At 38.2% G+C, this 12,500-nt stretch overlaps 2 protein-coding genes across 2 annotated transcripts in view; both read right to left on the minus strand.

The window, feature by feature from the left end:
• Positions 1-11,025, minus strand: part of LOC133538147 (gastrula zinc finger protein XlCGF57.1-like) — a 12,335-nt gene extending 1,310 nt beyond the window's left edge. The window contains exons 1-4 of the mRNA XM_061879492.1: positions 10,913-11,025; positions 10,570-10,679; positions 2,582-2,914; positions 1-1,044 (exon numbers count right to left, since the gene is read on the minus strand). The exon at positions 1-1,044 is cut by the window's left edge and continues 1,310 nt beyond it. Of these exons, the coding sequence (XP_061735476.1) occupies positions 1-1,044; positions 2,582-2,873 (1,336 nt within the window). The 5' untranslated portion in view covers positions 2,874-2,914; positions 10,570-10,679; positions 10,913-11,025. The remainder of the gene's footprint in view (positions 1,045-2,581; positions 2,915-10,569; positions 10,680-10,912) is intronic.
• Positions 11,026-11,832: 807 nt separating this feature from the next.
• LOC133538153 (gastrula zinc finger protein XlCGF57.1-like) overlaps positions 11,833-12,500 on the minus strand; it is an 11,311-nt gene continuing 10,643 nt past the window's right edge. Inside the window, exon 2 of the mRNA XM_061879501.1 lies at positions 11,833-12,500. This exon is cut by the window's right edge and continues 1,677 nt beyond it. The gene's annotated coding sequence lies outside the window, so the exon portion shown is untranslated.

The following is a 12,500-nucleotide window of genomic DNA, read 5'->3' on the forward strand; positions in this document are numbered from 1 at the left end:
TGTAAGGTTTTTTTCCTGTGTGCGTTGCCAAGTGTATTTGCGCATTACTTTTTAGGGAGAAAAATTTACCGCAAATTGAACAACTGAAGGGTTTTTCCCCTGTGTGTATTCTCATATGCGAGAGCATCGTTTTTCTTTGCGAAAACGTTTTGCCACAGTCTGAGCAAACAAAAGGTTTTTCACCGGTGTGCGTCCGCATGTGACACGACAACTCAGACTTTGTAACAAAGCCTTTTGCACAAATTGAACATATGAAGGGTTTTTCTCCTGTATGTGTTCTCATGTGTACTTGCATATTATGTTTATCAGAGAAAATTTTACCGCAAACTGAACAACTGAAAGGTTTTTCACCTGTGTGCGTTCTCATGTGTCTTTGCATATGATATATGTGAGATAATCTTTTACTGCAAACTGAACAACTGAAAGGCTTTTCTCCAGTGTGTGTCCTCATGTGTCGAGTCAAATCAGAGTTTTTAACAAAGCCTTTAGCACAAACTGAACACATGAAAGGTTTTTCTCCTGTATGTGTTTTCATGTGTGTTTGAAGATTACATTTTAAGGAGAATATTTTACCGCAAACTGAACAATCGAACGTTTTTTTCCCTGTGTGTGTTTTCATGTGTGATTCCATATTGACATTAACATGTGATGTTGAGTCGTCACTATCTGATAGTGGAGCTAAGAGGTTGTCTACTTGTGATCCTCCAATGTGGTCTCCATCAGCTTCTGTTGTCATGTGTTTTGGTGAGCTGCTGCTTAGAGGCTCCACCTCTCTCTTTTCCTCACTTGGACTGTAATGAAGCTGTGAGGACTCAGGCGGTTTGTCTTCATGGTCTTCAGTCTTCACATAGACAACAGTCAGTGGAAACTTGGCGAGATCAGCCTCCTCCTGCCCTAGAAGACACTCTCTTTCCTGAGTGATCCAGACATTATCTTCTTCCTCTTTAATGTGGGAGGGCTGTGGATCCTCCTGCTTCAAAGGGGAGCTTCCCTCCAGCAAAAGAAAGGGAGGTTCTTCTTGATGACCAATCAGCTTCTGGATGTCTTCGGGACAAATAAGAATTATGGTGAATTATAAAGATGGTTTAACACATTTTTATTAACAAGGTGATGTTTCAAAAGCAATGTATAAATCTATTTTAGTAACTGTTATGTTTTAATTCTTGTGGTTTCAGGAGACCAAACTTAGAAAGTTGTTTATTTGTCCTCATATTGAACAGCAGGTTGTTTATTTTTTTAGACCAGGCATTCTCCAACTGTACCACTAATGGTACGCATGCTTAATCTAGTGGTACGCCAAAGAAGCACTTGATTAAAGCACAGTGTTTCATTTTCCTACATTCACAATGTTCTGCTTCAAACTGTGTGTAATGTTAGAGTGGTCAAAAATATTCAATAAACTTGTTAAATGTTTTAATGGATACTTGGGCCTAGGGCTGGGCGATATATCGATATACGATATATATCGCGGGTTTGTCTCTGTGCGATATAGAAAATGACTATCGTAATATTCGAGTAGACGTTGTCACGCAGCTGCGGGCATTACACTCTCCTCGATCTTTCCTGTGTCTCCTCACAGACAAGCAGGCGCACATACATACGTCATTTACTTTCACGTCATACGTATACGCCCTCGCCCAGCAGAGAGGTAGCAGCGTGGCTAACATTAGCTGTGATGCTAGCGGGTTGTTGCGAGAGAAAGAAAGTGCGAATCTCGTAACAAATGAAGAAAGAATTAATTCCCAAGAAAAACAGCACGGGGAACATCGTCTGGCGGTGGTTCCGCTACAAGCGGGAATATTTCGAATAGACAACTTTAATTCGTCATGTGATGGGGCACAAGCGTTGCTACCAAAAGTAGAATTACTGCTAATATGTAGCATCATTTGAAAAGTCACCTGCTAATAACTTTAATACATTCAGTTTTGGTAACTTGACTTAGTTGTGATTTCCTTCTCTGCAAGAAAGTTTAAAAGTAGCATATATTAGTGCAGTATGAAGAAGAATGTTTTAATGTAGACACATAAAATCATCATACTGTTGTGATTATATGCATCAAGTGTTCATTCAAGGCTAACGCAAAATATCGTAATATATATCGTATATTGCGATATGGCCTAAAAGTATTGCGGTATTAAAAAAAGGCAATATCGCCCAGCCGTACTTGGGCCTACCGCACTACTCTATTTTAATGTTGGTCGTTAGGGTGGTACTAGGAGAGTGCTCCTTAGTGACAAAATATTTCCAATGTGTTGGACCCAGGATGAAAAAAACGTTACAAACATTATATTGGATCAGTGGTCCCCAACCTTTTTGTAGCTGCGGACCGGTCAACACTTGAAAATTTGTCCCACGGACCAGGGTTTTTTTTTTGTTTTTTTTTAAATACAATCATGTGTGCTTACGGACTGTATCCCTGCAGACTGCATTGATCTATATTGATATATAATGTATATATTGTGTTTTGTATGTTGATTTAATAATACAAATTAAAAATAAAAACTTTTTTTTTTCTAATTCCTTGTGCGCGGCCCGGTGGTTGGGGACACTGTATAAGATGATATCTGGATGTTGTGCTTACTTGGACTGGGATGAAGCTGTGAAGACTCAGGTGGTTTGTCTTCATGGTCTTCAGTCTTCACAGAGACATCAGTCAGTGGAAACTTGGTGAGATCAGCCTCCTCCTGCCCGAGAAGACATTCTCCCTCTTCTTCCTCTATAAAGTGGTTGGGTTGTTGATACTCCTCTTCCTGTTTTACGTGACAAGTTTGTGGCTCTTTGTATTCCTCCTTATTGTGTTGGCGCCGTGGCTCCTCCTCTTTCTCTTTAAAATGAGGGGGCTGTTCCTCCTCTGAGTTCCCCCCCTGCGACATAGTGAAACTTTCTTGCGGACATCCAATCAGGTGCGGGACATCTGCAAGACACAAACAAAAACAAGACATTTTCACTCAGACATGTAGAATATTACATAATACATGAAAAGAACTATTTTACAAGTGGAAAGTGTGATGGGTAAAATGAGTTATGTCATGGTGTCACATGCCACAAAGGTATCGAAAATGGCACCGTTTGATTTGACATGAATTGGTACCCAGTAGTACCGACAGACTTTGGTCGATACCTATAAAAGTACTGAATTCTGTACCCATACCTACAAACACACATGTCACATACAGAGCACAGCCTTGGTTTTTACAGCTACTGTCCTCTGGTGAAAGGTCCAGACCCAAATTAAGGAGTATCACTTTGTAGCCCAATGACACAGCTTCTGTGCTCCGGAACTGCTTTTAGTGCACATACTGGTAGATTTCAGAGCAGCAATCACACAGGATGGAGAAGAGGACATGGAGGAATACACATCATCTGTCCTGGCTTCTATCTCAAAGTGTGCTTTTACCAAGACAAAATCAAATTTGGAAGACTGTCAATAGGATATTCAATTGTATGTTAGCATTAAGCTAGCGGCATAAGTGCCAACCATTATCCTGTATAATTGTATTGCTTTTTTTTAGTTGATACGAAACTGTGTTGTTGATTCAACACAATTCGTTCTTGTATTTGTACTTCCTGTGTAAATCCATGTTATTTTCTTTGTGTGCTTAGTTTTACTGTAACTTCATTGTGGAGATTATGAAAAAACTGTTTCAAGTTGGAATTTAAAAATCTCTAATTGAAAGACTGTTTTCATGCTTACCAAACTAAATTGCATAATTTAGGTGTGTGTGGGGGGGAGATAACATATGTAAATAAACCAGGTCTGGTCTTCAAAGTGCGGCCCAAGCACCATTTGTGGTCAGCAGCTTGCTTTTTAATGGGCTCGAATTACTTCGTAGAAATTGAATAAACAAAAAAAAAAACACCAACATGAAAATGAAATAGAGCAATACGATGTTTCCTTGATAATACTAATCAATATTAGTTTATTCTTTCAGATTCCTCTTCTTAGGTATTTTTCAACAAACGCAAGCAAGCAATGGATCTGTATACCGTATTTTTCGGAGTATAAATTGGTCTGGAGTATAAGTCGCACCTGCTGAAAATGCATAATAAAGAAGGAAAAAACATATATAAGTCGCACTGGAGCAGGGGTCGGCAACCCGCGGCTGCGGCTCTTCAGCGCCGCCCTAGTGGCTCTCTGGAGCTTTTTCAAAAATGTATGAAAAATGGAAATGATGAGGGGAATAAAACATATTTGTTTTAATTTGGTTCTGTAGGAGGACAAACATGACACAAACCTCCCTAATTGTTATAAAACACACTGTTTATATTAAACATGCTTCACTGATTCGAGTATTTGGCGAGCGCCGTTTTGTTTTACTAATTTTGGCGGTCCCTGAACTCACCGTAGTTTGTTTACATGTATAACTTTCTCCGACTTTCTCGGACGTGTTTTATGCCACTTCTTTTTCTGTCTCATTTTATCCACCAAACTTTTAACGTTGTGCATGAATGCACAAAGGTGAGTTTTGTTGATGTTATTGACTTGTGTGGAGTGATAATCAATATTTGGTCCCTGCATGACTGCAAACTAATCGATGCTAACATGCTATTTAGGCTAGCTATATGTACATATTGCATCATTATGCCACATTTGTAGCTATTTTTAAGCTCATTTAGTTTCCTTTAAGTCCTCATAATTCAATTTATATCTTATGACACACTATCTGTATGTAGTATGGCTTTTAATTTCTTGCGGCTCCAGACAGATTTTTTTTTGTATTTTTGGTCCAATACGGCTCTTTCAACATTTTGGGTTGCCGGCCCCTGCACTAGAGTATAAGTCGCATTTTTGGGGGAAATGTATTTGATAAAACCCAACATCAAGAACAGACATTTGTAAGGCATTTTAAAATAAATAAAGAATAGTGAACAACAGGCTGAATAAGTGTACGTTATATGACGCATAAATAACCGACTGAGAACGTGCCTGGTATGTTAACGTAACATATTATGGTAAGAGTCATTCAAATAACTATAACATATAGAACATGCTATACGTTTACCAAACAATCTGTCGTTCCTAATCGCTAAATCCCATGAAATCTTTTACGTCTAGTTTCTTAAGTGAATGAGCTAAATAAATTGATATTTTACGGTAATGTGTTAATAATTTCACACATAAGTCGCTCCTGAGTCTAAGTCGCACCCCTGGCCAAACTATGAAAAAAACTGCGACTTATTGTTGAAAAATACGGTGATACAAACGGTATGAAAACCTTCTTATTTTTTAACAAGCAATACAATTGTAAACTTACTAAATTGTTACATTTGCAGTCCGATCAGCACAACATTTTATTGTGAAGGCAGGAAATGTGTTTGTCTTTGACCTCGTACTCGACTGCTCTAATGCTTGATGTCGAGATGAAGCCGAATCTTTATAAAGAAATCATGGCAGTCTTCCTTTCTCCATGTTAAACTTTAGAATGACAGCGACCATCTTTATTAGACACTCGCTTATATTAACACACCTGCCGGTGCTGGTGTCCAGCTAGTTAATGATCGATGTATGCATTCGTTTAAGGCAATACATGTACAAGATGGTGTGTCAGTCAGAACCCATCAACACATCTATACAGTATAATGGTGCAGTATAGTTTATAAAATGGTAGTAGCACAGTTGTACTTCTGTAATAAAACAAAACAAAACTATACATTAATATAAATCTCTCAATTTACAGCACAACTGATCAGGCGGGCCGGTTCTACAATCGGAATGAAACTGGACTCACTGGTGACGGTGGCAGAGAAGAGGACTGTGGACAAACTAGTGAGCATCCTGGATGATGCCAGTCACCCTCTGTATAGCGTTATCAGTAGCCAGAGGAGCCTGTTCAGTGCTAGACTGCTTCATCCCAAGTGCGGGACTAATAGACTAAAAAAACTCCTTTGTCCCACACGCCATTAGACTGTACAACTCCTCTCTGGGGCGGGGGGTACAAGGATGACAGGGGATGCAAAACAATAACAGTGCAATACGTTTTCATAACATGGTCACTACTGCCTACTTCTTCTTGCTATATTCTTATTTTACTTTTATATATTTATTCCCATTGTTGCTTTTTATTTTTTATTGTTATTGTAATATTTCTCTATTTTGTTTCCATTTAAACCCCCATTATTTACTTTTTTAAAATTGATCTCAACTCTGTACACTGCTGCTGGAATTTAATTTTTCCTGAAGGAATCAATAAAGTACTATCTATCTCTATCTATCAATGCATTTACCTGTGAAACATGATGAAAGTAGTACAAAGGTGCCATCTACTGGCGATAAAATAAACCACATATGGTGACAGCATTAGACTGAAATTCAGGTTTGTTTCCATCCCACAATACCATAACAATTAACAGCTGCAGTCATAACATTTGCTGACTGCCATATGCAAATGCAGGGTTTCCCCTACATGTCATTGGTTATGGCAGTCTGCCACAGCACAATAAATGCCGCCACTCCTTCAAAAGCAGAATTTTACACGAGAAAAGAAATGAAAGTAAAGCGTCCAGAAGAAACCACTAAATCCGAGGATTTAAAAAAAAATCTTTTTAGCTTTTATTGCTAATAAAAGTTAATACTTGGACCAAAATTGCTTGGTCTCGACATGAACAACATTTGAAAAGTTACAAAGGACGTAAAGTTAGTATGAATTGCAGCTGTCACAACCAGGTATTGTACAGGAGAGAACACCCACAACATAAAACAAATAACCGAATGAACAAATTAAACAGATGTTTTGATGAAAACAGACTATCTTTGAATCTCAGTAAAACTAAAATAATGCTATTCGGTAACAGCAAAAGAGAAAGTCAGACACAAGTACAAATACACGGAGTAGAAACTGACAGGGTAAAGGAGACTAAATTTTTGGGGGATAAAACATTAAGATGATGAAATGAACTGGACGTCTCACATAAAAATATACAACAAAGTGGCAAGAAATATTTCAATAATGAATAAAGCAAAACATGTTCTAATCTAGATCAAAAATCCCTTCATACTCAATTGCTCGCTAGTGTTACTACATCTGTGTTACTGTGTAGAAATATGGGAAAATAACTACAAAAGTACACTTTCGTTGATACCAAAGAGCTCAGTTAGAATAATACATAATGTTGGATATAGAGAACATAAAAACCCCTTAATTATAGATATATCTATATATCAGTGGTGGGCTGACAGGAGCAGCAAGGCCTTTTCTGATGTCCTAACATAACCAGAAATCATGATCATAATTAAAGATAAAAGTATTTTTTTATTTACTTTCCCTAAATATTAAAACATATTCATATTCTCTTCATGTCATATTATGCTCCTTCCAGTGCTATTGTTTTAATTAGAGTTTGTATCCAATCAGAATTCAGATAGCTGATGTTGCCATGATGTACGAAATCTGCCCTTAGCCTTCAGAATCAACAATGCAGACGTCTATGCACTCTAGGTGAACGGACACAAACAGTTGATAGACAGTTGCGATAGCCAATCAGATCAGGAGTTGTTGTCAGTAAGGCCTTTTATCTGGAATCACGTTGCACGTGACATTTATGTGTCCTGTGATTGGATACTCACTAGGACCGTTAGGTATGATTTTGAGAACACACAGAGTTGATGGATAGTTGCGATAGCCAATCAAATCACAAGTTGTTTACAATAGCTTCTCGAGGAAGCCTGATGTTACTGAGACAGTGATTGGATACTCACTTGTCATTCCAAAGTGAGTATCCAATCACGAGTTGCAACTTAGCAGGAAGCACAAAAAAAGGTTGATTAGGTGGCATATATATATATATATATATATATATATATTGTGATGTTATGAGCAAGGTAAACATAAGAACTCCATTACCCAGCATGCCAGAGTAGTGAAGAGCATGGCCAATGTAGCCATGCCGCCAGCTGGAGGTTATTGATGAAAACACTGAGGAGTAAACTTCAAGAACTCAGCCAACACACCTCATCTGCATATTTTATGATTAAACAAAACAACACATATATTTGCAAAGCCATTTTCCATAGGGATATTTAAAGTGAAACTACATCTTGTGAGACAATGTCAGCGATGAAATGGGGAAATGCCCACCATTTCCACTCAAATCAGGTGACCACAAGGGGCACCACTGGCTTATACAACCTTGAATAGGTTCTACGAATTGTGAGTTCAAATATTGTATTTCTTTATTTTTTCAAGTTTAATATGTTTTTGCTATTTTAATTTTGACAGTACCACATAAAGATGTTTTAATTGCTGATGCAAGTTTATTGATTTTTAAATGCGCCAGAAAATAACCCGTTTGTACACTGTTGAGGGATTCAATGTCCACTAAATGCGTTTCTGTATAGTAATTATCCAGCAATAGTCATGTGGGGACTTAAATGATGGTATTGTGAGAGGTAATCATTGAAGTCGGACATCACTGGGACTCTGTCTGTGAATGGAGCTTGTAGTTACATATTATATGAATATGTAAATATTATATAAATATGTATATAAATATGTACATAAAGTGTTGTAATTATATAGATGCCTGACCTGTGGGAAACACTGCATATATACATATATATATATATAAACACACATACATATACATAAATATACACACACACACATTTTTATATACATATATACACATTATATACAGTATATATATATACAAACCCCGTTTCCGTATGAGTTGGGAAATTGTGTTAGATGTAAATATAAACTGAATACAATGATTTACAAATCCTTTTCAACCCATATTCAATTGAATGCACGACAAAGACAAGATAATTGATGTTCAAACTCATAAACTTTATTTTTTTTTTGCAAATAATAATTAACTAAGAATTTCATGGCTGCAACACGTGCCAAAGTAGTTGGGAAAGAGCATGTTCCCCACTGTGTTACATCACCTTTTCTTTTAACAACACTCAAAAAAAGTTTAGGAACTGAGGAAAATAATTGTTGAAACTTTGAAAGTGGAATCCTTTCTCATTCTTGTTTAATGTAGAGCTTTAGTCGTTCAACAGTCCGGGTTCTCCGCTGTCGTGTTTTATGCTTCATAATGCGCCACACATCTTCGATGGGAAACAGGTCTGGACTGCAGGCGGGCCAGGAAAGTACCCGCACTCTTTTACTACAAAACTACGCTGTTGTAACACGTGGCTTGGCATTGTCTTGCTGAAATAAGCAGAGCGTCCATGATAACGTTGCTTGGATGACAACATATGTTGCTCCAAAACCTGTATGGACCATTCAGCATTAATGGTGCCTTCACATATGTGTAAGTTACCCATGCCTTGGGCACTAATAAACCCCCATACCATCACAGATGCTGGCTTTTGAACTTTGCGCATACAACAATCCGGATGGTTAGTTTCCTCTTTGTTCCGGAGGACACCACTTCCACAGTTTCCAAATATAATTTGAAATGTGGACTCGTCAGACCACAGAACACTATTCCACTTTGCATCAGTCCATCTTAGATGAGCTCGGGCACAGCAAAGCCAGCGGCGTTCCTTGGTGTTGTTGATAAGTGAGTTTTGCTTTGAAGAGCAGAGTTTTAACTTGCACTTACAGATGTAGCAACCAACTGTAGTTACTGACAGTGGTTTTAAAAAATGTTTCTGAGCCCACGTGGTGATATCCTTTACACACTGATGTCGGTTTTTGATCCAGTACCGCCTGAGGGATCAAAGGTCTGTAATATCATCGCTTACGTGCAGTGATTTCTCCAGATTCTCTGAACCTTTTGATTTTACAGACCGTAGATGGTAAAATCCCTAAATTCCTTGCAATAGCTCGTTGAGAAATGTTGGTCTAAAACTGTTCGACAATTTGCTTACAAAGTGGTGACCCTCGCCCCATCCTTGTTTGTGAATTACTTAGCATTTCATGGAAGCTGCTTTTATACCCAATCATGGCACCCACCTGTTCCCAATTAGCCTGCACACCTGTGGGATGTTCCAATTAAGTGTTTGATGAGCATTCCTCAACTTTATCAGTATTTATTGCCACCTTTCCGAACTTCTTTGTCACGTGTTGCTGGCATCAAATTCTAAAGTTAATGATTATTTGCAACAAAAAAAATGTTTATCAGTTAGAATATCAAATATGTTGTCTTTGTAGCATATTCAACGGAATATGGGTTGAATATGATTTGCAAATCATTGTATTCCGTTTGTATTTACATCTAACACAATTTCCCAAACCATATGGAAACGGGGTTTGTATATAGATCTATATGTATACGTTTATAAAGACATACATACATAATTTATATACATATATATACAGTATATATAAATGTCTATATATGGATCTAGATATATCTATCCATCTAGATAGATAGATAGATAGATAGATAGATAATTAGATAGATGGATAGATGGATAGATAAATAGATATAAACGTATATGAGTTAGAAAGGGGTAGGAATAAATTAGGTTTAAGGGGTAGGAATAAATTAGCTTTTCTTCTTCCTGCTCCATTTCGGACAATATACCAACACTCGGTAAAGTTATTCAATGTGTTCTTTCATTTTAATGACTAAATATAAAGTTAGTAAACATGTGAGAGTAAGAAGTAAACAAACCTGTTTTGTGTAACACAGCTTGAGGCTTCTTGAAAACAGCGTCCAGTAGTTGACGTTGTCGCTCCTTCTCCTCTTTTGTTCGAGAAAGTTCCTCCTTGTACCCTGCTACCCTTCTTTCGCACATTTTCACCCAATCACATGAAATGCACTCATATTCGATCTCTGCTGAGCAATGTATTGATACATCCGCGTCTCTTTAATAGCAGCGAGCAAGCTAAGCTAACTAGCGAGCTAAACTAAGCTAGCCTGACAAGTTTCAAAGTTCACTGAGACGAGTCGAGTCTATTTTGACACCAATAATGAATAAAGTGCAGTTTTTAACACAATAAACGACTCAACACACCTGTAAAAATGAGAGATTATCCACACTGTTACGTCCGCGGTAGTGTCCAAACATAAGGTCTGCTTCTTCTTCTTCTTCTTCTTCTCACGTGGAAGCAGGAAGCCTTTCTTCTTCTTCTTTTACTATAGCGCCTATTACTGCACCGGAGTATGCAACATGTACATTATATCTAATCTCTCCTGGTGGCGTAACTGTAAACAGCAGTCCAGTGACTTCCAATGTCATCAAATACATATTAGAGTTGTAGAAAATAGAATAAGATAATATTAACAAAAAATTTAGCGCGGTCTCTGTTAAATTTATAAAACATTTGTTGTTTTAAATTCTATTCGCACTTTATTGAGACACACACATATAAAAGGACATTGTTGACAAAAAAAAGTAATTTAGCGCAATGAACCACAGCAACCTAAGCAGAGAAGCCAAGACTTCCCTCTCCCCAGCCACTTCGTCCAGCTCCTCCTGTGGGATCCCAAGGCGTTCCCAGGCCAGCTGGGAGACATAGTCTTCCCAACGTACTTAGGCTGCTGCCCCCGCGACCCGGCCTCGGATACGCAGAAGAAAATGGATGGATGGAACCACAGCACAAAAAGTTATTACTTACGACTAGTATCACTCAATAGCTTTGGGGATAAAAAAAAGAAGAGGTGGGCTAATTTATTTTTGGATTAATATTAAAGACCTCTATACAAAATATGCAAATCACTTGTATCGTAAAAAGTTGTTGCCATAAACCGAAAAGTTGGTCAACTTTGGCATTCAACTCAGACCCAGAGATGGCGAGGCAGACACAAAAAGTCAGACATTTGCTCCCGCATTTTTTTTTTTGGTAACCTGTGCAAGGAATAAAACACATTTTTCATCCAAACAGGAAAATATAAACAACACATCAGTCAAAATCGTAGAGGGAGCAGACAGTGTACAGTAAGTGATCACTTTATTATGCACGTATTTTGTATTTCTATATAAAACTTGTAACTCATCGTCCGTATGCCCACGCGCAGGAATACAAAGGTCTGGAACATATTTTTCCCCAAATAAGTCATTGTTGACTTTCATGAAGTCTGCCATGATTAGTGATACGTATTGTTGAAGGAAATAGCGAACATTGTAATGTGAAATTAATGCACCACCAAAATGTTCCTTCCATTTTTTTTTTTCCATCCATTTTCTACCGCTTATTCCCTTTCGGGGTTGCGGGGGGCGCTGGCGCCTATCTCAGCTACAATCGGGCGGAAGGCGGGGTACACCCTGGACAAGTCGCCAGCTCATCGCAGGGCCAACACAGATAGACAGACAACATTCACACTCACATTTACACACTAGGGCCAATTTAGTGTTGCCAATCAACCTATCCCCAGGTGCATGTCTTTGGAAGTGGGAGGAAGCCGGAGTACCCGGAGGGAACCCACGCATTCACGGGGAGAACATGCAAACTCCACACAGAAAGATCCCGAGCCTGGATTTGAACCCAGGACTGCAGGACCTTCGTATTGTGAGGCAGACGCACTAACCCCTCTGCCACCGTGAAGCCCAAAATGTTCCTAAAATAATTAAAATGACAAAAATACACAAATATTACTTTTTT

The sequence above is a fragment of the Nerophis ophidion genome, linkage group LG19 (assembly GCF_033978795.1).
Source record: "Nerophis ophidion isolate RoL-2023_Sa linkage group LG19, RoL_Noph_v1.0, whole genome shotgun sequence".
NCBI classification, from domain to species: Eukaryota; Metazoa; Chordata; class Actinopteri; order Syngnathiformes; family Syngnathidae; genus Nerophis; species Nerophis ophidion.